Source organism: Anabrus simplex, chromosome 3 (assembly GCF_040414725.1).
Source record: "Anabrus simplex isolate iqAnaSimp1 chromosome 3, ASM4041472v1, whole genome shotgun sequence".
NCBI classification, from domain to species: Eukaryota; Metazoa; Arthropoda; class Insecta; order Orthoptera; family Tettigoniidae; genus Anabrus; species Anabrus simplex.
Window position 1 is genome coordinate 99,262,166 of NC_090267.1, and position 27,663 is coordinate 99,289,828.

At 38.2% G+C, this 27,663-nt stretch overlaps 1 protein-coding gene across 1 annotated transcript in view; it reads left to right on the plus strand.

Annotated features, from left to right (window-relative positions):
• Nrx-IV (neurexin-4) overlaps window positions 1-27,663 on the plus strand; it is a 283,385-nt gene that overhangs the window by 13,890 nt on the left and 241,832 nt on the right. The window contains exon 3 of the mRNA XM_067142634.2: window positions 10,923-11,119. Within this exon, the coding sequence (XP_066998735.1) occupies window positions 10,923-11,119 (197 nt within the window). The remainder of the gene's footprint in view (window positions 1-10,922; window positions 11,120-27,663) is intronic.

Below are 27,663 nucleotides of genomic sequence, written 5' to 3' on the forward strand. Positions count from 1 at the left end.
GTGTGTGTGTGCAACACAAGCTGAATACAGAGAAAGTTCTTTGGCTGTCATTCAGTAATAATTTGTGGGGCATTAAATAAAATACTAGACTAAAACATCAATCTATGGTATTGTTAACAGGTTAGAGATTAGTATCCGAGATTGTTCAGAGGTGAACATACCTATGCAGACATTGTTTTGAGGAATAATATGATTGGGATTTGGCTCTATTTAAGCATTAGTCGCTAGCCTCTGTATGCATTAGTAGTTTGCCTAGTTTCACAACGTTATATAATTTTGAGACTTGATAATAAAAAATATATACCATATAGTAGTATAATTTATTCCTATTTATAAATTATTTTTAAGTATAGCATTACAAAGGTTTTTTATTGAGTTAATTTTTGCAGAGCGCTTTTCAAGTAGTGTCTTTGCATGTTAGTTTCCTAGGAGCTTAGAGGAATACATTCTGAGTTCCTGATTGTATTTTATGCACTGAGCTCTGTCTTCCAATGGCAAGCACATTCATAATCTGTATTTTTGAGATGTGACTTTTTCCTAATACAGTTCCATAACTGAAGGACTTAATTATGAAGGTTCCTTGTTTCTGAATTCAGGCACTTTGTACATACTGGTTTTTATTATTTTTGACTGCTGAAAGTTTTTCTTCTTTTCTGAATGAAATTTAATTCCTTAATATGGATAATTTTTTCCTGTTATTTCTGTGCTCGTGTTAAGTGTTTTTTTGGGTCAGTGTTTGTCCTGCATATAAAAAGGTAAGTTTGTGTGGAATACATTACTGTAGAAGCTTGTTGGTGTAATTCTTTCAGAATGTAAAAACATGATTAGATGTTAGTGTATAGAAGTTAGTACTGTAGGTAGTTAAGGTGATTTAAGTGATGTATTTAATGCTACCTAGATTATATAGGTGTTGTATTTTGTAGTGGGAAAAGACCATTTTGAATGCACTATTTCTTATCAAAATAACTTTCATTGTGGACATTTCACTTCCAAAATTACTGAAAAACTTGCATGCTAAATCGAGAATCTTAGCAAAGACAGAATATTATTATGCTAAACCAGAACGTTGCTCTTGTTTGGTGTAGCTCTTGAAACTGTGTTTCTCAGTGTTGTAAGATGACAAACAACTGAACAGACAGTGTGTTCACCAGTGTTGGGGTACCTAATCGACCGAATGTGGCAACTGGTAGTCAGATAAAAGCATGCTTCACCCATTGGGACCACAGTCTTCCATTCTAACCCTACCAGGTGTCTGAAAAAAGTTTTCTGCAGTTGGTCCAATGTTCTGCCATGTGGCATGGGAGGTGCTGGTGTATATGAAACTCACAAAACGCACTGCGACCCAAGATGGTTCTGAATGGTCATCTTTGCTATGAAAGAGGGAGATCTCAGGTTGGGTTGATGGATTTTGCTGGCAGGCCATTTAGTGTAAGTCTTGAAGCTCTGTAGGCGACATATTAATTGGATCCTTGTGTGGGAGTCGTTTGAGGATTGAAACAGTACCACCACCAAATTTCTGAACATCTTCCCCTTCGACTGTATTGGCAACATTTATATCCAATGGATGCTGCACAAATAAAGTATGGTAGTCATGTTAGTCTTGAGTATATGTTGTACAAAAAAGGACAAGTGACCTGAAGTATACTAAAAGTTCAGCCATGGTTGGTTAGTTCTGAGGATGCAAAAATAATGCCATAGCAAATCAAAGTATTTAGGTAATTTCATTTTGTATGGCATGTAAAGGCATAGTAGGTTGAAGTAAACAAGGCAAGAGTTTGGCTGGTTCTTACCAGTGTCCGATTTTGAGGGATAAACAGGTATGTTGAAATGTCTTATGTTGATGCTTCAAGTGCAGTGGCAGACTGATGGTTTAGAGGTTTAGGTTTTAGAGATTAAGTTTATTGTTAAAGGCACAACATGTACAATTCGTTTTAACAATGCAGAATATTTTTGTAGGTTCACATGACTTACATTGCATAATTCATATGAAAATAACACATTTTAAAAACTTTAGCCATTCAAATGAAAAGAAATTAACTACATAACATCTTCACAAAAGAAAAAATTAAATTTGAATTTTACTTAAATATCACAAATTTTGTCAAGCAGAGAAAATTGAATAACATGAACAATATTTTCAGGATAAGAAAAGTCCAAATCCCTCAGTCATATTCCTGAACGTACAGAAAGAATTTTTCTCAATTGCACGAAGAATTTTTCCTGTTCTGGTGGTATGTGAAATTTGTTAGCGAAGGGTTAAGATTTGCACAGTATTCAAAGTTGCAACAAATGGGGTATGTTAGCTGCTAAAATTGATCTGCAAGTGTATTCAGTTTGGTTAAGTCAGTTGTTGGAAAAATTTTCTGTTTGTTGACTTAAATTATATTTCTCAAGCTGTAGTTATCTAAAAGTGCATATAATTTTGTTAGCTTATAATTTTGAAAGCAGTCACTCAAATGTTCTATATATTGACTTTCAGCAATATTCATTAAGTCCTTACTTGTGTTTTATTTAGGATGTATTGAGAAATATTTCTTTTAATGTACTCACCATACTTGGTACCTTAAACATTGAGCCCATTTAAAATTGATTTTTTGTGATTATCCTGTTACGTTTATTAATGTAATAGTTCGACTTTTCAGGCGTTTGATATGTAAAACCTGCTTTTCATCTTAGACTTGACACTACACTCATCAGAGTGGGATGTGTCAGGCCCTACCTGCTAACGCTGGGGTGTATGCAGGTGAATTTGTCAGAAACCCATTAGTTGAGACACAATCTGATAGGGCTTAAATTATACCCATCTTTATCAAACACATTGTTAGAATATCTGTTATATATCTAGTCATTTTCTGTCCTACAAAATTAACCGTTCAGTCGTCTGCACAGGTCATTGAAATAATCTTGTCGTGAATATTGCCCTCTATGTTGTAAATTTTCTGTTGTTTCACTCTACTGTATGTTTAGGTCATCATAGGTCTGAACTGAGATGTATAAAATAAATAATGAAGTTTCAAATTGGGTGTTTAAGCCTTGATCTTGTGCAAGTGAATGGAATGTAATCATGGCAGGATCCAATGGCAAACATTTTCATTTTACCTAGGACTTCGGCTATTTAGTTATACTTGAAGTGTGTGTACTTCATTTGTTGTATCTCGTACATGCTAGTGCTTTTGATTCCTTGTGAATTTCTATAATAAATGTATACTTTTCAATTATTGCTATGAAGTTAGAACTTTTTCGTACATAGGTGAAAGCATCCCTTGAAAATTTTGTAGGGAGTGGTATTGGACATATAATCATTATTTTTGAATTAGTGTTTTTCCCTCTGTTAAAAGTACACAGGCTTAGTTGTTTCAGACTATGTCAAGCACCAATTAGTCCACATTATTAATACCTTAATGTATTCCCATTTAATGTTAGTTATATATGTGTAGTGAAGTAAACTGCATTTTATTCTCATGAAATTTTCTAGTTGAATATTGTCTTTTTAAGGAAATATCACAAAGTGAGGTCTTAATGGATATATTTTTTTATAGAATATGTGCTTCGCAAAGTACTGAAGTAAATTTTACTGGTTTGTGTTTTTGTGTATTTCAGCAGTATGTATTTTCAGCTTTAATCTTTTACATATCTTGTTATTTTTGTAATAGTCCCCTCTTCTGTGTAATTTTGTGCATGGCCTGGGTGTGTATAGAGGTATCCATATAATGTGTGTTTGTATGTGCAACATCATCACTGAAAACCTTGGTACAACCAAACATGGAAATAACCAAAGTGGTATTCCTTTAGATGACCAATTTCCCTTCAGTCTGAATGACATTGTCTGGAAAGAAATCCTATATATAGGGGTGATCATTTTTAGCATATTGGAATCAGAAATTTAGTATATTGATTTTTACATGTAGCCTAGTATTTTGAAGAAAAACATTGAACTTGATTTAATTCTGATAATTACGCAATGTCTCTTGATAATATTAATGTGAAATTAAAATTACATTTGCATAGAGCTAATAGGAAAATAAAAATACATCAAGTGTTATGAAATTGTGCATTTAATTTATTGTAGGCTAAAGCATAACATAGAAAACAGCTTTCTTGTGGAAAATCAGAATAATAATGTCCTTGAATCGGTAAGGAAATTGTAGAACCTAATCATTTTGTTCTGCCATTTGTGTTCTATCACTTCCAGCATTTACAGTCTTGGTAGGACCCCAATTACATACAGAGCTACTTTGGGTATTTGAGCTTACAAGCATTTGCAGACGGTTCAAGGGGACATAAACTCCTCGATTAAGTTTCCAGAAAAATAAAAAAGAAATACTGAAAGGTTTTATTCGAAGAAAAAATAGTTTGTTTCACCTTTACGTTCCATTTTTGTTTAAGTTTTTGAGTTTGAGATAGTTTTGCATTTTATATTGTTTTCAAAACACAAGTCATGATGAATTTAAAAGAACTAGCCTTTACTTAGGAATTTTGCATAAAGTCACTACTGCAAAAATTTGTCACCCCTAACCATATAGCTTTCTATTACAAACTTGATAATTGCCATAAATGTGTTTCTCTCCAGAATGTTTTCAGATGTATGAATATCCCCTCTGTTGTTCATACTGCTGTGCTCTGACTGTTGCCCTTGCACATTTTTATATGGATACATTGATCAGTAGTTCTCTTGCACTGTTAGGCTGCAAATGTGGGTTGCACCTAGATGTCGCTGGCATAATTTTATTTTCTGAAACACAACATAGCTGTTTTCAGAGACAATCTCAGAAGGAAAGGTGATCATCTGATAACATTTATTGGCCTTGATTATTTTCTTAAATTGATATATTTCCTTTCTTCATCTTGTCTTTCTGAGAAAATTTGTCTTCACGTGCATGGTCCCATCATGCTTTTTTTTTAAATACTGTACTCTCTTCTTCATGTTAAAATTCATAAAATTATCCTAGAACATGCAAAATGTTAAGAATTCGGGCACTGTTGGGAGGAAAAACATTTTCATGAAAACTTTTATTTGTTCATTGTTCAAGTAGTAACTTTCATTTCACTTAGATCTGTTATGGGAAACTCTGCAACACAATAGTATGAATATTGGAAATTTAATGGATCAAGATGGAAATGATATATTATGTACAGTGCAAGTATTTCCTTTTTCATTCACCTCACATGGGGTATAAGCCTTAACTTATTTTCATTACTAACAGGAAAGAAAGACATAACTGACTTGCCTCTCATTCCTCTATAAATAAGTGTTGTAGATGGTCCAAATGTATCTTTTTCATGTTTTTTTTTTTACAAGTTAAATTTCTATATAAGTTCTAAAAATCTGGTTAAAGTAGCATTCTTGGAGGTCTGATGATCTGTAAAACAGGCATTTGCATTCAGTTATTGTTTAATCCATGTAGGTAATTATTGAGTTTGTTTTGTGCAGATTTTGCATTCCACAATATTGCTTCCTAATTGTCTTAATATTTAGGTTCTGTACAGTGTAACAAAACCCATGCGCAAAACTTCAGGAATTATTTCCTCATAGAGAGAGAGAGAGAGAGAGAGAGAGAGAGAGAGAGAAGGAAAAAGTTTTAACAGTGTGGAACTGGAAATGCATAATTACCAAGTTATGTGCTGCTATTATGGGTAGTGCTCTCAAACATGTCAAGTGCTGGGGTGAAATCTGAGATACTTCTTACACTTGTTACATGTGTACCCCTGTCTCAAATAAATTTATGTTTACCTATTATTATTATTATTATTATTTATTTTCCACTAATTGTAGTTACAATTTAGGGATGGTGAATGGAGAAAGGGCATAGCCCCACATACACAAAAGTGCCTCCATCACCACTTAAAATTATAATATACAAATATACAATTACATTCTACATGGTGTTCTTATATGCAGTTACCGTATTTACATAGGCATATTTACATAATACTCACAAGACCTGTTCAACATTCAAGTCATTCGACACACACACACACACACACACACACACACACACACACACACACACACACACACACACACACACACACACACACACACACACACACACACAGAGTCTCTCTCTCTCTCTCTCTCTCTCTAGAAACCCCACGTATATTTTAGCTAGGCCGGCTCACTCATACCCATTTACCGTCTCAATCACTCGGGACCCCATAACTTTCATCCATCCTCCCACTCATACTGAACATTCTCACAGTAGATAAATTATGTTTTGTACAGAGGGTTTCGTTATATATACATCCTTTTTACGTCTTTACAAAATTTTTCTGCAGGTAGTTCTTTTATCTGCGGTGGGAGTTCATTCCACAACCGAGCAGAACGACTAAAGAAGCCACTTTGATATGATGCTGTTCTTGCAAATGGAGGGAAAAGGGACACACCTCGACCTCTTTGAGCGGAACGATAGTTCAGCTGTAAGCGGTTGAAAGGGTTTATATGAATGTTATCTGCGAGGGATTTTCTCAGGAAAGTAATATCTATTTGTTTACAGAGGGATGTTATGGAGGGCTGTGACCTGGCTGTATTTAAATGACCGTGTTGAGTAATTAGTCGTTCTGCTCGGCGTTGAACTCTCTCTAGTTTCGTCATGTTCTCCACTGTAGTAGGGTGCCAGGAAGGAAGCCCGTACAACAGTATTGGCCGTACTAATGACAAATGGGCTGTCTGAACGGCTTTCTTAAGTATGTCTTTAACACACACAATTGCTTCTTGTACTCTCAGTCATAAGGAACCTTATCTGATAAGTTTGTTTTGAAGTTTAATGCTTGATGATGTTCCTGTACATCTCGGTCCTTCAGGTACCTTAATGTGCATTACCTGGGATAGCTAGAAAATGATCCATTGTATGGCGGCCATGCTCTCCTGATTTAAACTGTATGGACTTCTTGCAGGAATACTTGAACTATTTGGTGTATTTAACTGCTGTGCATGATGCAACAACTAGCTGCAAGTTCTTGAATATTGGAACTGTCAGACAATAAGCACTACACTAGGTATTTTTGAGCATGTTCAGAATTCAATGTGAAGGTGAGCAGGCAGGAAGTAGACATTGCAGGAAGTAGACATTTTTATTTCATATGATACTGAACAGTGTGTTCCAGTGGGTGTTAAATATTGTTACGAATAGAAGTCCATTTGTTTCATTACTCTAATTTATTTCTGTATGACCTAATAAATGCACACACATATATTTAAACACACAATTCTAACCAGTTATGAATGGCCACACTTACTTATTACAAGTCTATTCACAAGTCCCTCTTTCTTACAGCACAGTAACAGGTCCAGCCCGTTGCTTTACCTAGGACACTAATCCTTACTTTCCCAAGTCCAGTCAGCTCGTACAGCAGTTGTGTGTAGACCGCTGGATTTGAACAAAATGCAACTGGCTACACAATACATGTTGACTGTTTTTGGTTCGATTCCACAGACCAATTCAGTCACGTGCAGTGAACAACTAAACAACTCAACAGTATTCAGCAGCAGGACGATATAACAGTGAACATTAACACAGGTCCATTTATCCTTGCGTTCACAATAGCGGGTTTCCTTGCTGGCTCATGGCTCAGTCCGCAGAATTACATGAACACACAGTACAATCTTCCATTCTGTAGTCTCCACCCCACTCTCTGGACTCTCCCGACACCACAACAACAGTTCCAGGTTCAGACCTCGGTGGGACACTAGTGACAGCCAACACCTCTGTCTCCCTCAGCCCAGCCACTAAACCCTAACGCACTGAGTCTCTCACAGACTTCACCATGGAGTACAACACTGACCCCGAGTCCAGCTCTGACTCCGAGCCCAACACTTGATTGACTGTCCACGGCTAGCCTCTCTTTTTATAGCTCTGGTGATTTGAACCTGAAATTTCACGATGTCACTAGAGGCAGAACATTACTGTTGAATCTCCAAGAAACTCACAGGTAAGCCGGCCAACGAGAACAATACCCGGAAAGGCCGGCTCTATCCTACAAGCCAGCTGGGAGATCCCAGGTCATGTGAGTCACCAGCCCCTCCTTGGAAGTACCGAAAGGGGCTGGCACGTAACAATATGTATTCAGTACACCACCATTAATGATGCTTGTTGACAAATGTACAGTAGAACTTGGGTGTAGCAACATCGCTTTCAGTGACACCTCGTCTATTGCATTAAGTGGCGTGATATCAACACACCGGTATTCCCCTTAAGGAAAGTGTTTTTCATTCTCTCTCAATATGGCAAACATATGGTATCTGCTTCATATATAACATGATTTCAAAACTCGGTTTGGATTAGAATTTTATAAAAACCTAAGTATTTTTAAGTCTTTATCATCACTTGAAGTCCGGCTCCATGGCTAAATGGTTAGTGTGCTGGCCTTTGATCACAGGGGCCCCAGGTTCAATTTCCGGTAGGGTCGAGGATTTTAACCGTCATTCGTTAATTTCGCTGGCACAGGGGCTGGATGTATGTGTCGACTTCATCATCATTTCATCCTCATCACAATGTGCAGGTCTCCTATGGGTGTCAAATAAAAAGACCTGCAACTGGCAAGCCGAACATGTCCTCGGACACTCCTGGCACTAAAAGCCATACGCCATTTCATTTCATCACTTGTACATTCTGAAGCCAAGAATCATGTCGATGACAGTGACACTAATTTTCTATTACATGAATTGCTGCAAAAATTAGACTGATTTTCTGAATCGATATGACTATGAAACATATGCAACAATATACGATGGCATAGTTTCACAGAGGCACAAACTTACTCCAGTATTGTGTGTTTGGAAATATTGTAACATGTATTGCTGGGTGCCTTTTTGTACTTCGAACAGGAACAAGAGCAAAAGGACACTTATCATTTCACAAATTAGGTACCTTGAATGTTGTTATAACAAAGTTCTACTGTAATTGTAATGCTAAGATGTTTTGGAGTGCTCTAGAAATAAAACCTGATAAACCGAGCAATTGGCTTGCGGTTTGGGTCAGATAGCTATCAGTTTGCATTGAGGAGATAGTGAGTTTGAACCGCGCTGTCGGCAGCCCTGAAGAAGGTTTTCTGTGGTTTTCCATTTTCACACCAGGCAAATGCTGGAGCTGTACCTTAATTAAGGCCACGGTTGTTTCCTTCTCACTCCTAGCTTATTCCTATCCCATTGTCGCTGTAAGACCTGTTTCACAACTAAGTATTTTTATTTTCCACCTTGTCGATACATTAGTTGCTTAAGGCAACTTATTGGTTAAAAGTGGTACATGTTTCATATATTATTAACGTCTTCAGCCACATAACATTGTTTAGATGAAAAATTCACATATTGACAAAGTATCAATGCTTTGAGAGAAAGTGTCCTTAAAAATAGCATTAAAAATACTTAGTTGTGAATCTGTTAAAGTGCGTTACGAAACATGAAACTGATTTTATGTAGACTTATCTGTGTTGGTGCAATGTAAAGCAGATTCTAAAAATTAAAAAAACTGATAACTTGGTAATCGTGCATTTCTGGACCCACGTTGTTATAATCCTTTTTTTCATTCTGTGCGAGGAATCCAGTCCTCAGGTTTTGCCAGGGGGTTTTGTTACACCATGTATAATGGGCAATACATGTAAAACTTTAAGTGAACTACACATTGTGCTGTTTTATTATGGACACTGTGTCACCAGCCCACAGAGAAATGCAAATAAGCCAAAACTGTGTGAGAGAATGTAACTGTGCATACCTTTGCTGCATGCTTTCACCTCATAGTTCAATATTTTTTGTGCTGGGTGTGTTCTGGTTGTGTGCAGTATTTCGGTTCAAATTGTCTGATTTACATATACATATAGGAAAAGACTAGGTACAGAGGACTAACACAAAAGGAGAAATGGAACACCACAGGTCAATATACAGTAAGTAATGGAAAAGAACAACAGTTCACAATTGTCTGTTGCTCCTGATGCAGCAATCGGAAGCTGGGTTGGAGGGTGCCTATAATATATAGCCTACAGCCATCTATCAGACAGGCTGTTCACCAATACCAATGTTGTTTGGGAGCTTTAAGGGATTTGTGTTCTCAGAAACTCTTACGATACATGGCTATTGATTTGTGTCACTTTCAAAATGATCTGTAATATTAACCAGTTTCATTGTAAAACATAGAGCTTTTCACCCTTTCTTTCTCTTTTCATTTCTGTGTAAACAACTAACATAAATCAAAGACACTACAGAATGGAAGTTCATTGGAACAAAATGCAAGAACAGAACAGACAAAAAGGAAATAAAAGCAATAAACTTTCAAGATAAAAGTGCAGTTCTTTAAAAACAAGTAACACACACTTGTGTACAAAGCAAGAAAACGCTTGGACACTCTTCTAAAGGTTACATAAAAATTTTCTTTTTTTCAAATGAACACAGACTTAGATCAAGTGTCTCACCACTCCAGATTGTAATGCACAAATCAACACACTGACCATCAAAGACTAACATAACTGTACCACAGCCTTCTTAGAGGGTGGGTCTGCTATGAACCACGTGATTTTTAGGTGCGCAATCTCCTCGCCCTTCTTCGAGGGCTGTGGGCTGTTGCAAAACGTTTATTTTACGCATGTTGGTTTAGACCTGTCACAGTTCCACGCTGTGGGTTTTGTCGAAATTCTTGTCAACAACTCTGCAACTCTCCCTCATTAGTGGCGTCATTCTCAAACTCCTTACCTGCATCGTTCTGCCTTCCTCATAATTATGTAAAAACTAATACTGCAGTATTTGTATTGATCTACGCACCACAACCAAGAATTGAAGTAACGCACCCAGAGCAAGTACTTTTGTTATTGCTATGCTATTTGTCTTAGTGATATCTTTATGTTCTGTTATTTTATTTTGACGTTGGTGGCTGATGCATGTTGGTGCTTTTTTTTATTTATTTCTCCTCGATGTTGGCCATTGCTATGGTATCTAGGTGGCAATGCATGGACTGCCGCCAGTTCGGACTTTGACCAGTATCTGACCATTGATCTGGGTGAAGTGAGGAACGTAACAGGAATAGCAACTCAGGGTCGCCCTCATTCTTCTGAATATGTTATGGAGTATCGCATCCGTTATGGTTCCAATGGCCTAGATTATGCTGACTACAAAGAACCTGGTGGCAATGCTAAGGTAAGGTGGTCATAATAAATGTTGAGTATGTTCAGGTAGGTTTTAAAATTACTTAAGTGCTCAAATCATACAGAGGTCTTGTCCCTCAAGTTTTACATTAAGTTTCCCTTCCCTTTCTCCTCTGGTAAGCTAGTAAGTCTTGCTTTTCTCCATTTATTTTCATCCCATAATTACCAATATACTTGCTTAATATGTGCAGTTGACCTTGTTTTCATATATATTCTATAAAGAAAAAATACACTGACCAGAACAAGAATTGAAACACTTGGTAAATATTGAAGAAAATTGTAACAATGAGTTTAACATATCTTTCTTGATGGGGAATGTTGTCTATTATGTTTTTGTAAGAGAGTCCTCCAGGATTTAAGGCTTCCAGGACAGGAAACAGGCTTTGTGTACCCGTTCAGATTCCTCCTTAGGTTGAAGCTGTTGATGTGCTTCAGGATTTCAATGGCTTCCCTGTGTAGCCGGGCATGATAACATGCAGTAGTTGACAGTACTTTGGTGGTGCTGTACTATATGTCATGGTCTACTAGCAGCGAGTGTTCAGCGACTGATGATCTTTTTGCCTGTGCCAGCTGGCTATGCCTGTTATGCTTCTTTACTCATGTGGTGATGCTGCATTTTGTAGTACCTATATATACCTGGCCACAGCTGCGTGGGATCTTATAGACACCTGGTGTGGAGAGAGAATGGCGTTTGTCTTTAGCAGACCTAAGTAGTTCATGGATTTTCTTCGTTGGCCTGTATATGGTTTTTACCCCATGGGACTCTAGTACCCTCCCTATTCTGTCAGTTGTCTTCCCAATATATGGCAGAAAGGCTTTAGCTGCTGGCCACTCCTCTTATTTCTTCCTGGTTGTTGGACGTCTGGGATGGAGTGCTCGCTGGATATCTTTATGGCTGTACTCATTAGCGAGTAGGACCAAGTGGAGGTGTCTGAGCTCCTCGTTTAAGTGCTGAGGCAAGAGGGAGGCCTAGAGGAAGATGGATGGACTCTGTCAAGAACAGTATAAGAAAAAGAAGACTGGACTGGATTACAATTACTGAAGAGGAGTGGCGGAAGGAGAGGCAACGGTGGAGACGTGCCATCAACACCCTGACCTGGGAGGAAATGAAAATGATTGTGATGATGCACTGAAGTCCTAAATATGCTCTTACATCCAGATATGCTCAAACTTGCACTATTAAATTTGCCCTGTGCCTTTAATTCCACAAGATTCATCAAACCCTGATGCTTGATTGAGATATGCTGGTTCAGTAAAGACATGCGTTTGCATACAAATCTCAACTCTAGTGATTACCCATGAACAGCTAGAGATGTGCAAATCAATTGTGTGACACTTCTTTCTTCAACAGTTCAATTAAATTGTTTAGAAAACAGAATCGTCTTTATTTTCATGTTCGGGTTTCAAAATTTCAAAATCATATCATATTTCATTCTCTCAAAGTTGACAAGAATTTAAAATAAATGTTCAGTTTAAAGAAATTAGTGTTGTTTTTTTTTGTACTGGTCAGTATATAAGTTGAAAAATGCAATTTTTTTACCTGGAAGATGTACTCTCTTTTGCCCCTTAAAAGATTGTGTAATATGAGACATATATAATATGTAGAACAGATTTGATAGTGGATCATTTTGTTCATCCAATATGTATAATAAGATTGTAATATATCTGGATGTTCATTGTTGTATTTATAAGGATATCTCCTGCACTATGTGTACTTCCTTCATAGTATCGGTTGTTTCTGGATGGAGTAAGTAGGGTAGATTTATGAAGTATCGGTAATATTGTTGTTCAGATTTGAGCTTTACTCGAAATTTAGTGAGCATGTTTTGCGATTTTGATTTAAAAGTTGTTGGGTTAACAAGAAGTAATTTTCTTGCATGAAGTATGCTTATAATTATTAACACCCGCAATGTTGCATGATGTGATAGCGTATCTTTCTTTGGCTATGGAATTCTTGTAACTAACATCACTGAAATCTTCTCTTTCTGCAAAGCTGTTTTCTCTTTCCAGGTGCTTTAGCATGGTCACCTGAGCACCATACGTACAATCAGAGATTAACAATTGATCTTGGTAGTAGAAAGAATATCTATGCAATAGCAACTCAGGGGTGTGCAAATACTATGGACTTTGTCACTGAATATGTAGTGCAATACTCTGATGATGGAGAAGGGTGGATCACTTACCCCAGCTCTTCAGGGGATCCCGAGGTACTTCATGTTGCCTGACTGGCTTGTGTTGTTGAGAAAGGACTCTGGGTACCTAAAAACGAAGTATTATGTTTGGGAATCGGGCGACAGCTCTGTAATGCTCTTGAGACTTGGTGATACTAAAATGATTGACCACAGTGGTTTATTTATTTATATTTTTTTATAGGGTATCAAAGCTTGATGCTTGCTCTGAAATCTACATAATGTTAAATTTCGATTAGGTTTGTCACAAGATTAAGATAGAACACGCTTGCATCCGGGAGATAGGGGTTCGAATCCCACTGTTGGCAGCCCTGAAGATGGTTTTCCGTGGTTTCCCATTTTCACACCAGGCAAATGCTGGGGCTGTACCTTAATTAAGGCCACGGCCGCTTCCTTCCAACTCCTAGGCTTATCCTATCCCATCGTCGCCATAAGACCTATCTGTGTCGGTGCGACGTAAAGCCCCTAGCAAAAAAAAAAAAAAAAAGATAGAACACATCGAGCGAGTGGCTGCATGATTTGGGGTACATAGCTGTCAACTTGCATTCGGGAGATAGTGAGTTTGAACCCCATTGTTGGCAGGCCTTTAGGTGGTTTTCTGTGGTTTCCAATTTTCACACCAGGCAAATGCTGGGGCTGTACCTTAGTCACGGTCGCTCCCTTCCTAATCCTAGCTCTTTCCTATACCATCGTCGCCATAAGACCTATCTGTGTCTATGCAACGAAAAGCAAATGATTTTAAAAAAAGACCACACCGGGCAAGTTGGCCATGCGGTTAGGGGTGTACAGCTGTGAACTTGCATCTGGGAGATAATGGATTCGAACCTGATTGTCGGCAGCCCTGAGGATAGTTTCCCGTGGTTTTCCATTTCCACACCAGGCAAATGCTGGGGCTGTACCTTAAAGCCACAGCTGCTTCCTTCCCACTCCTAGGCCTTTCCTATCCCATCGTCACCCTAAGACCTACCTATGCCTGTGCGACGTAAAATAAACTCCAGAAGATAGAATATACTGTAGTTCATTCTAAAAGAAATAATATTACAAAAGAGACAAGAAATTCACTACCATAACAATCCTTCGCTTCATCATGAATCTCAATGATGTTCAACACACAACTCAGACAATTGTCTGGTTTTTTTTTTTTTTTCCTTCTTGATCACTGCCAACTTGGTTCACTCTCCACAGTAATAAGTAGGATTCAGGTAATTATGCACTGGTAAATGCCAAAATAACTTATATGCAAAAAGTTTTGAAATGTGCATTCTAAACAAACATAACATAAAAAGTAAATTGTACTCTTTTCACATTGTCAAAATAGCAAACCGTACGTACCACAATGAAATGTTCCAGTTTCTCAATGAAATTCACAAGTCTTCATTACACTTAATGACAGCGTGATGTAGTAGGTGCTCTAAAACAAACTTGATCCTGTTATAACTGAAATTATTTTTGTACTTTGCAAAATCTCCCTCTAGACTGGATCAATACTCCAACTTAACAAAATCATACAGTTCTCAATTGACACACTGTTGATTGTTACTTTGTCATGAACACCTAAAATTATTTTATGTTTGCATAGACTGAAGTGTTTTCTTAATACTAGACTGTATTTTTTTTCCAAGAAAACTTTGTTAGGTTCATTAGAGATCATTCAGTTTCCTCAACAATTCCAGTACTAACGTGAAGGGACAGTCTTCTTTCCTGCAATTTCTTGATGGCTGAGAATATGCACATGAAATCAGAACAGATGCTTTCAAACTCTCAGCACTTTTTTGTGCTGCTTCAATAGAAACAGCTTCTTCAGAATTGAGGTCTTCAACAACCCGTATTTGTACTTCAAAATTATTGGCACAATAAGCAGCAGCTTTGAACCGTGTTCACCATCTCGTAGGAACTGGCGAAGGTGGCAGCAGCACATTACCAACCTTAACAACAAAAACAACAACAAATATTGCAACTTGAAGCTGTCATGTTTGTTCACATGTAACTAAAGCTGTTTTTTTTTTAACAGGTTGGTATTTTTGTTTCAAATTTACCTCTCTCAGTTTATTATGTTTTATCATTTGAAGATGGTGTGTTAATTGAGGTTGCAGCTGTGCTACAATATTGGTAAAACAAAATACTTCCATCTGTTGAAAAGTCTTGAAAGTTTCATATGTAGTTACACTCAAAAGTATTTTCTGGGTAGCATTTGTTGGAAATTCTAAATACTTTTAAGAAAAAGTTTAAAACAAAACATCAATTACCAACATAAACACAACTATTTTCCATAAAAAATTTAAGTTAGTATTTTGTGGTTCCAAAGTATTTTGTAGATAGAACAATATCTCAATACACAAAAAGATTGTTAGATGCTGAGGTACAAATTTAGTACTTAATGGCATATCCATGAGCACTTACAACAACAGTCCATCATGGCATAAAATCGACAAGCTTCTACAAAAGTATTGATGAAAGATTGGTCCACTCCTCTTGTAAAACAGCAGAGAGCTGATCTTCATTTGAGTAATTCCTGTAATCTGTATATCAGCCCAATTTCTCTCATATGTGTTCAGTGGGATTCAGTTCTTGGCTTTGGCTTGGTCAATCCAAAACTTGACTTTTTTCTCCGAAAACTTCCTCAATTGGCTAGAGGAATGCTATTTTGAGGCATATTCCTCCTTCCTTGTATAGTATCCTGTGATATTCTAGAATGTCACAATATATAAACAATCCATTATCCCTTCTATTTGTATGAGAGTACCTTCTCTGTGTCTAGAAAAGCAACCCCACACCATGATGCCAACTCCATGTTTAATGGTTGGTACTTGGTATCGTATAAATTGTTTGTCTGGTTTCTTGGTTGATGAATATACCTGATACTGTCAGACAAGATGAGGTTGAACTTACTTTCGTCGCTCCATAAGACCTTCGACCTATCTGTACTCTTCCATGTGACATGCTTCGTTGTAAACTCTAATGTGGCCTTTTTACTTTTGGGACTGATCAGTGCTAAACAGTGTATTATGTTGGAAAAATGAAGATCTATTTCATTGTGCTCTTGTGAACAATCCCTGATTTGCATTGGAAATCTTTTGGGATCAGCAGCTGATTGCTTCCAAATCATTCTATCCTCTCATGTGGTTTTTTCCGTGGCTGATCCATCATGGATTTTTTTGTGTACACCAGAGAGCTGCAAGGGAGCAATGCATCAAGATATTGGAGAATGTTTTTTCCAAACTCTATTTGTGTGTAATCGCTTGCATTCAGATTTGGCCTTCATTTGCTCGGCATCACCCGGCCGATCGCTCCTCAGCCAAAGGGAGTGCTTGCTTTCAAACTCTGATACGTATAGCTGTACCACATAAGCACTCTCATCTGAAACGCAGAGCTCGATAGCTGCAGTCGCTTAAATGCGGCCAGTATCCAGTATTCGGGAGATAGTGGGTTCGAACTCCACTGATGACAGCCCTGAAGATGGTTTTCCGTGGTTTCCCATTTTCACACAAGGCAAATGCGAAGGCTGTACCTAATTAAGGCCACGGCCGCTTCCTTCCCACTCCTAGCTCCTTCCTGTCCCATCGTTGCCATAAGACATGTCTGTGTCGGTGCGACGTAAAGGAAATTGCATCTGAAACAGTTGTGTGACCCATGCAGTGCAAGCTAACAGTGGCATCTGAGTGTAATATATCATTTTTTCATTTTATTTATTCATTCAATTATCTTAATTTTTAAAGCCATTATTGTGTGTTATAACATCAATATGTATATTATAATAACAATATTTGTTGTTAATCTTTGGGAAGCATCTTGTCACTTCCCAGATGATTAACGCCAGTTTTCTTTCATTCAGTTGGTAGCGCTTTTCATGTATTTTTATTAACGCCACCTCATGGACACAGCAGAGAATATACCTCTGTGAGAAATTACTTTACATACTTTGATCGTACTGAAACAGTCTTAAGATAATTGGATGTAGAAATACTGTATTCAAGTTCTACTCAGTGTAATATTCACCTCGACAAAATACATTTACTTCGAAGATAAAACTCAATTTGAACATGATGTTGAAAGAGTGTTAAAAAAAAAAAAAAAATAGAATCTGCTTAACGTTGCATCGACACAGTTAGGTCTTATGGCGACGATGGGATAGGAGCGGGAAGGAAGCAGTCATGGCCTTAGCCCCAGCATTTGCCTGGTGTGAAAATGGGGAAACCAAGAAAACTATCTTCAAGGCTGCTGACAGTGTGGTTTGAACCCACTATCTCCAAATGCAAGCTTACAGCTGCGCGCCCCTAACTGCACGCCAATTCTCTCAGTAAAGTAAATACAATTTTAGGAAATATATATCCTCAGAAAATGTATGTAATGTATGAAATTAATTTAACCTGTGATTTAAAAAAACACTATTTGTCATTTAAAACCTTTTTCCAGAAAATATTTTTTGTAACTATTATTTCTATATCCTTAGTTAAGAGTTAGTTACAAAATAATTGAATGAGTGAACGTAGTAGTTTTTCTGGGCAAAGAAAAACTTAGTGACAAATGAAAACTCCTGGAAAGAGTGTCTAATGGTAGACTAGTAGGTTTTCCCTCAACCATAGATCCTGGGGAGGGTATTAAATTATTTAAATACAATATATAATAGTGACTAAGTTTGAGAGGGCCTACTACTCCTGCGGAAGTATCTGTACATCAGAGTTCCTCTCCAAGTACCTTAAGCTCAGCCACTATAAAACAGAAGTAAAAACAATCTGTTCTCTACATCTCTGAGTGTCTTATGATGATCGGCAAAGGTCCTCTCAGGAGACTAGAACTCAAGGAAAGGAAGATCTCGAGGAGAATACGGGGACCTGTAATAAAAGGGGGAGGCACCTATGGAATTCGGCACAACGATGAGCTATAAGAACATCAGGAGGACATCCTCACGTAAGAAAAAGTCGCTTGGTCTTCTATGGGCACCTAACCCGCATGAATCCCTGCAGCCTTACAGCAGGGTCTTTGCTATGTCAGGTAGAAGGAAGCCATCCAGGAACAAGGGGATCTCTTCTGTCAAGTCGGGCCTGGAATAACTGGGGATCCCATATGAGTCCATACATGATCACCCACTGTTTCACCAAGCCATCCAGCAGGGAATTTTTCCAACGTCACTTGCTAGTAGGAAGAATACAAGGACCAACAGACTTATATGGTTGGAGGAAAGAAAGCTGGCTCACAACCAGAAAATGTAGTACTGGAAGAGGTGAAAACAGATGGCCCAAGTGACGAGAAGATATGAGCCCCGTGGTCCTCAGTAGGCCCAGACTACAAAGAAAGTCAAATAATATATTTACAATAAATAATTCAGTAGACAGGAAAACTGTTATATATGTAGTTGTTATTTTTTTTTTTTAAACTCACTTTATTTTATGACTGAAAAGTTTAATTCTTGCAATTAGGGTACCTATTCTAGATCTGTTGCCATACGTTCCCCACGTTTGTGATTTTTCCTGTTTTTCCGTATAAGTAACTGTACAAAAATAATATGCTGTCAACGTTTTTCTGGAGAAATACAGTTATACATATCAGAGTTTGAAAGCAAGGTCTCCCTTTGACCGGGATTCCTGAATTAAGTTTGTGGACTGTGGTCCATTGAACATATTAAATGGTCATACATCCTCAAGCATCTCATGAACTTTATTTGTACTAGAACATGATTGAACACGCGTGTCTTGCAGGAACCGAGGGCCCAGCTGTCTTCATGAACAAAATTGTTTTATGTGAGAAGCACTAGAAAAATCCCGTGCATTTTAAAGTATTTTTTACCCCTTACCTCTCCGAATTTAGTTCAAGCAGAGCTTGAAACCGATTTCCTTCTTCCCCCCCCCCCCCCCCCCCCCCCCCGCCCACTACTACAAATTCTTCTAATTCAATTTTTTTTTCAGCACATAATTTTGACGTTTTGTCTTGCATCAGCAGAAACAGTGTCCAAGCTTTTACTTGAGGTCGATAGTGTTGTACCATCATCAACATTCATCTTGACGTTTAAAATTATTACAGGCGTACTGGTTGGAGCCACAGTTTAGCTACTAATATGAGAGGAACATTCAGCGAACACTGATCGCTCTGTTATGTCCCGACCGCTCATTAGCTACCTTACTTCGTGATTTATCGGAAACATTCATTCGGTAACTCTCATGATAATCACGATCCGTCTTCTCTGTGCATTCCTGGAGGGAGTACAATGTGTTGCACTCACTCTGTTACAGCTAACTAGTGTATATTTCCTTTTTGTACCAAACAAGTTAGCCATGGGGTTAGGGGCGCACAACTGTGAGCTTGCGTTTGGGAGATAGTAGATTCGAACCTCACTGTCGGCAGCCCTGAAGATGATTTTCTGTGATTTCCCATTTTCACACCCGGCAAATGCTGGCAGTACCTTAATTAAGGCCATGGCTGCTTCCTTCCCTCTTCTAGCCCTTTCCTATCCCATCGTCACTATATGACCTATCTGTGTCGGTGTGATGTAAAGTTAAAAAAAAAAATCTTGTTGATGTTGATTCCATGAACTAACCAGTCATTGGGATATCCCAAACTCCCTAGAAACACTACATTGGGATTTCCCTTCTTCTTTGGCATTTAAGACTGTCTTAAATCTACAGAATATTCCTTCTGTTTTGGATTGTTCAGAAGAACCTTCAAAAATTAAAGATATACAGTAGAGTCTCGATTATCCGACCCAAACGGGACCTGGAGTATGTCGGATCAGCGAAAATGTCGGATAATACAGAATTACTTTGAAAATTAACTAAAACAAACAGGAAGGCCGTACTGTATTACTAAAACAATAACATGTTTTACAGCACTCTATTTATTGAATTATCAGTTCAATTGCACAGTACATGCACTATTGAACGAAAACATTCCAAGTATCTTACGAAAAGAAACTTGCCAACAATCAAGGATGAAAGGAGTTTCCGCTGATATTTCCTCTTCAGTGTTTCCAGTACACCTCGGTCCACTGGCTGGCATAATGACGTCACGTTAGGAGGGAGGAACGTGAATTTGATGTCACCACTTCTAAGTTGCTGTTCATTTAGGTGTGATGGAGCGTTGTCTAGTTGAAGAAGAGGTTTTCTAGGGAGAGTGTTTGAAGCTAGAAATTTTTCTACAACCGGAACAAACTGTGTAACAAAACAGTCTTTACAGATGTCAGCAGACATCCAGGCAACCTTGAGATTCGTGTAATGGACTAGAAGAGCATTAACAGAAATATTTTTATAAAGGCTTCTTTGCTTTACCAATCATAAGCAATTTTCCTTTTAAGTACCCAGTAACGTTACTACAGGCAAGAACAGTAAATCTTTCCTTACTACGCTTGTAGCCAGGTGCAGACGTCTCGGCTTGGGCTGCGAGAGTTTTTGATGGCAGCATCTTGAAATTTCGCCTAGTCTCATCACAATTAAAATTCTGTTAACCGGTTAATCCTTCAGCAAGTATTATTACTTGACATTCCTTTTTAAATTTCACAGCCTCATCGGATTTAGCTGACAGTTTTTCTCCACAGATATTAAGCTGCCTAATTCCGTGTCGTTTTTTCCACCGATGAAGCCACCCAGCACTGGCAGTAAATTTAGGGTCCCCTTCATTAAACCTCCTTCTGGAAATACACCGCCTTTTCTTGCAGAAGGGGGCCAGATATAGGCAGGTCCTTTAGTCTCCACCAAAAGTTGAAAATTAAGTCTACCAGTGTCGGATAACACGGAATGTCGGATAAGCGAAGGTCGGTTGAGCGAGACTCTACTGTATATATGTATATAAAGATAACTCTGCCATTTACTCACGTGATATTCTGTTCATAATATTTCAAAAAATACTTGTGATCCAATTTAAAATGTGTTTTAGTTAAACGTACCTGTGTCTTAGTTATGCGACCATATTAACATGATGCTGTACGCTGCATGGCTCTGCTTAGGGCTTCTGTCCTGTTGTATCTAAATGGTAATAATAATAATTTCGTGTGGCTATTTCTAGCCGAGTGCAGTCCTTGTAAGGCAGACCCTCCGATGAGGGTGGGCGGCATCTGCCATGTGTAGGTAACTGCGTGTTATTGTGGTGGAGGATAGTGTTATGTGTGGTGTGCGAGTGGCAGGGATGTTGGGGACAGCACAAATACCCAGCCCCCGGGCCATTGGAATTAACCAATGAAGGTTAAAATCTCCGACCCGGCCGGGAATCGAACCCGGGACCCTCTGAACCGAAGGCCAGTACGCTGACCATTCAGCCAACGAGTCGGACATCTAAATGGTGCTGGCAACAGATAATGCCTAGCTACAAAATACTCTTGAGCGCTGGCTGTACGCTTTCAGTACCTCTGTTACAGTTTTCTTCTCCTTAGGCATTATAAATGAACAGTCCTTCAGCAAATTACAATGGAATGCAACCTGTTTCAACACAAACCAAAACTGGCCTGATGTTACATGATTATGAACGAGCAGATGATCACTAAGAAATTCAAAATACCCTGTTATATTTGGTTTGTGATAACATTAAAATAGATCAATTTTGCAGTTAATGTTTACCTGTCTGATATTATTATTAATGCTCTGTGAAGAATAAATTGAAATTTATTCATTTATTTATGTAGTATTCCTCGCTTGGATACTCATTCCTGCAAACCGGCCGCTGAAAATTTCTGGGGAGAACACTGATCTATGTGCTGTACTGCTTTACCTCTCAGCATGGGAGCAGTCACATCTCTTGTCACTTACGAGAACCGGAGGAGGCCGCTGCTCACCGCAAGTTAGGAGCGTGAAATGTATGATATTGAAACCGCTGTAACTCGATAGTTTCGGCACATATGCACACACAATTTTGGTACAATATAAACACTCCTCCTACTCTACGTCACCACGAAATACCTCCCTCTGAACCACTGAATTAGACATACCTTCCCACACACACCTCACTATCGCCTTCACTTTTGGCATTCATTTCCGCCACAATAACTTCATTTACCAACTATCTATCGCCAGAACTAAGATAACCATCACTCGAGTGCCATTTTGACTGAAGCATGGTATCTCTTTATTTCTTATGTGATCATGAATGCATGTTCCTAATTAACTGGAAACAAGGCAAAAATGTTAAAATACAGGGGTTCACAACTGCCTTGCCATTCAGGTCAGCTCATTTACTTTGATCGTTGCAATCATTTTAAATTGATCTGCTGACTCCATCAGGCAGTGGGCATTGTTAAGCCTTTTGTGGTAGATTTTTATTTCTGTTATTGTTCATAGTGTTATTGTTTGGTGCCAAACTTCATACTATTGTTCATTTACTTTCACTATGTCAATGTTGTACATACTAGAAGTATGGCATTTTTATTTGTTGATTATTTTTCATACTTAAATAATGCTTTTATAATATTCCCAACAGAAATGTATTGTCCTGTCAACTTAGTTTGAATTCTCAATCACTCCTTCGTTTTTACTGGACCTGCGTAGAATTATGTGCCGATTCAGTCGGGCCGATAAGCAACATCCCATACTGCAAATTTTTGTAAGTGTTCTAGGCTGGCTAGCCAAACCAGTCAGGTGAAATTATTGTCATTGGTTTACCACAGAGTGTCTTGAGATTTGGTGATCCATTATTTACATGCTAGAATGCATTTAGACTGTATGAGTTTTATTAGTAACTACCGAGCAACCAGCTAGGACCCGGTAGGACTTATGCTGCTAGTCCGATCGAATCCCCATGGCAGCCAACATGTTAGGTATCAGTTATGTGTTCCTTTGCATTGGAATTCCTGAATAATCATCTCTTATGAACTTAGTTGAATTTTGGAAAATTATAGTTAGAAACATGTTCTACTTATTTGTTTACATGCTGTTTCACTCTGATACTGGTTAATTTCGGTCAAGAATGTTCTTGTACAGGTAATGATAATGGAACTTTAGTTCTTTCATAGAAGAACTGTAAGTCTGTCAATATTTGGTCGTTGGATTTGGGAAGAGATAAATTATTTTGTTATACAATGTAGTCCATATCATGGACTAAGGAAATATGTCACAACTATTCGGTCAAATTAGCAATAACTGTGGGCACCCGTCATGAGGTCGTATTCCAAGATATACAAGTTCTTACCTGCATAAAGCACAATACATCTAGAATTGCACAGGAAGTGATAGAAATATGCAAATATATCTGTATTTATCAGGGTTACTGTGTAATTAGCATACAGAAGTATTTTTCTTTGAAAAAATCAGCTGTTTCGAGTTTTAAAGCAATGAATATCGGGAATCTTTGACTCCATTGTTGGGTTGTGGCAGAAGTTATCAATCTGATATTGAGTTGTCTTGTACTATCCTCTTTAAATAACGCTAATTTGTTCTTGTTTATAATTAATGCTATTTTTGGTCACCATGTGCTCAAGCTGTTTCATGGGTGTCTCCCATTATAAACATCTCTTTCTTAAAGAATATATTACTTTGGTGTTTAATTTGAATTTGTCTTGTTAATTATGAGCTTGTATGGCAGTTCATGTGTTTCTTAATATCCCTTACTGGGTTGCCAGAGTCCTTCAGGATATATGTATAATTTATGGAATGTTTAAGTATGGCATACTTTTCAGTCTTGCATTTATAGGGGGAAAAAAAAGGATGACTGATCTGTTCGCATTTAATCAATGCTTGGATTTGTTCATCATTTGATTTTTAAAATCTGCATTATGATGTTTTATGATGTTAATGTTTTATAATGTTATTATGATGTTCACTTTACATGTGCCTAATTATTAGATTACTTTACATCTCCTTGTCTCTCACAATTTAGCAGTAGATGCATGAAAGTTGCACTGAGTTAATACTAACAGCTAAAACTTGTGGTGTGGGAACTTGGTACTTATTACATAAATTTGGAGAAAATCATCCTACATTTGTACCTTGTACAGCAACCGTTTTATGTATAATAATGTCTTTCTTTGTCTGTTCATAAATGATAGCATTTTAAGTTTATCATATTCTCAGAATTTTAGATAATCTTAACTTTTTTCAGGATTTTAGGATTCCTTTGAAGTTGGACTGTCTAGCAATGCTTGGCCTACCCAAAAGGATGTGGGTTTGATTCCCCTTTGGGAAATCAAAAATTTAGAAACAATATGTCCATGTCTGGAGAGGCACATGACCTAGCCATCCCTCAGCCTATATCAAAGAATGAGTACAAAGTTATCTCTGGGGGTCAAAGGCAGCCAGGCCTATAGTGGGGCCCACGAGAGTTGGAGACTCACATTTGAGCGGGGAAAGCAGTAACTTAATTTGAAACAGTTAAGTTTATTGAAGTGGTCAACCTATTCAATACAATACAGAGTGTCTTGAGTGTATTGCATGAAAGCAGTAACTACGAAGTATGCTACATTGTCATAGTTACCTCCATCTGTGGCATATCACCCTTTCATACAGGCTGAATATTTAATCAAATACATAGGCCTAGTGCAATTCAATAAACTTTGACCCATTCCTAAGCTCGTGCTAATAATTCCAGCATTTAAGACGGAACATGTCATTGCCGATAAATATGAGATTTCATAATCACTTAACTGACAACAACAAATGCACATATTAAATAGAGAATAGAACTGTACAATTAGCCACTGATTAACTTACAAAAAAAAAAAAAAAAAACTAACATACATAATCATTATAGACTGTTGTGCCTTTCAGTGTTCAGTCTGCAAGCCTCTGTGAATTTACTAAACGTTGCCACAATCCTCAATTTGCAACTAGTGTTGTGGCCTCATTTAGTTCTATACCTCTTATCTTTAAATCGTTAGAAACAGAGTCTAACCGTCGTCGTCTTGGTCTACCTCTACTTCTCTTACCCTCCATAGCAGAGTCCATTATCCTCCTCCATTCGCCTCACATGACCCCACCACTGAAGCCGGTTTATGCGTACAGCTTCATCCATCGAGTTCATTCCTAAATTAGCCTCATTCCGAGTACCATCCTGCCACTGATCCCACCTGTTTGTACCAGCAATCATTCTTGCTACTTTCATGTCTGTTATTTCTAACTTATGAATAAGATATCCTGAGTCCACCCAACTTTCGCTCCTGTAAAGCAAAGTTGGTCTGAAAACAGACCGATGTAAAGATAATTTCGTCTGGGAGCTGACTTCCTTCTTACAGAATACTGTTCATCGCAACTGCGAGCTCACTGCATTAGCTTTACGACAACTTGATTCAATCTCACTTACTATATTACCATCCTGGGAGAACACACAACCTAAATACTTGAAATTATCGACCTGTTCTAGCTTTGTATCACCAATATGACATTCAATTCTGTTGAATTTCTTACCTATTGTCATCAATTTAGTCTTCGAAAGGCTAATTTTCATACCATACTCATTGCACCTATTTTCAAGTTCCAAGATATTAGACTGCAGGCTTTCGGCACAATCTGCCATTAAGACCAAGTCGTCAGCATAGGCCAGACTGCATATTACATTTCCACCTAACTGAATCCCACCCTGCCATTTTATACCTTTCAGCAGATGATCCATGTAAACTACGAACAGCAAAGGTGAAAGATTACAGCCTTGTCTAACCCCTGTAAGTACCCTGAACCAAGAACTCATTCTGCCATCAATTCTCACTGAAGCCCAATTGTCAACATAATTACCTTTAATTGATTTTAATAATCTACCTTTAATTCCATAGTCCCCCAGTATGGCGAACATCTTTTCCCTCGGTACCCTGTCATATGCTTTCTCTAGATCTACGAAACATAAACACAACTGCCTATTCCTCTCGTAGCACTTTTCAATTACCTGGCGCATACTGAAAATCTGATCCTGACAGCCTCTCTGTGGTCTGAAACCACACTGGGTTTCATCCAATTTCCTCTCAACAACTGATCGCACCCTCCCTTCCAAGATGCCAGTGAATACTTTGCCTGGTATACTAATCAATGAGATACCTCAATAGTTGTTGCAATCCTTCCTGTTCCCTTGCTTATAGATAAGTGCAATTACTGCTTTTGTCCAATCTGAAGGTACCTTACAAACACTCCATGCTAATTTTACTACTCTATGAAGCCATTTCATCCCTGCCTTCCCACTATACTTCACCATTTCAGGTCTAATTTCATCTATTCCTGCTGCTTTATGACAATGGAGTTTATTTACCATCCTTTCCACTTCCTCAAGCATAATTTCACCAACATTTTCCTCCTCCCCATGAGCTTGGCTGTTCGCAACTTCACCTGGGTGATTTCCTTTTACATTGAGAAGATGTTCAAAATATTCCCTCCACCTCTCCAGTGATTCCCGGGGATCTATTATGAGTTCACCTGAATTACTCAAAACACTGTTCATTTCCTTTTTCCCTCCCTTCCTAAGATTCTTTATTACTGTCCAGAAAGGTTTCCCTGCTGCTTGACCTAGCCTTTCCAGGTTGTTACCAAAATCTTCCCATGACTTCTTTTTGGATTCAACAACTATTTGTTTCGCTCTGTTTCTTTCATCTACGTACAAATCTCTGTCTGCCTCGGCCCTTGTTTGGAGCCATTTCTGATAAGCCTTCTTTTTACATTTACAAGCTGCTCTCACTTCAACATTCCACCAAGATGTTTGCCTTTACCCATCTTTACACACAGTTGTTCCTAGGCATTCCTTTGCTGTTTCTACTACAACTTCCCTACATGCAACCCACTCACTTTCTATATCCTGAACCTTCTTACCGTCTACTGTTTGAAACTTCTCACTAATCATATCCATGTACTTCTAATTTCCTCGTCCTGGAGATTTTCTACCCTTATTCATTTGCAGACAGATTTCACTTTCTCTACCCTAGGCCTAGAGATACTTAGTTCACTACAGATCAGATAGGGGTCTGTATCATCAAAAAATCCCCGGAAAACTCGTACATTCCTAACAGATTTCCTGAATTCGAAATCTGTTAAGATATAGTCTATTATGGACCTGGTACCCCTAGCCTCCCATGTGTAGCGGTGAATAGCCTTATGCTTGAAGAATGTATTCGTAGCAGCTAAACCTATACTAGCACAGAAGTCCAGCAAATGCTTCCCATTCCCATTAGCTTCCATATCTTCCCCACATTTACCAATCACCCTTTCGTGTCCTTCAGTTCTATTCCCAACTCTCGCATTGAAATCGCCCATTAGCACTATTCTATCCTTGCTGTTGACCCTGACCACGATGTCACTCAATGCTTCATAAAACTTGTCAACTTCATCCTCATCTGCACCCTCACATGGTGAATACACGGACACAATTCTAGTCCTAATTCCTCCAACTGACAAATCTACCCACATCATTCGCTCATTTACGTGCCTAACAGAAACTATGTTGCGTGCAATGGTATTCCTCA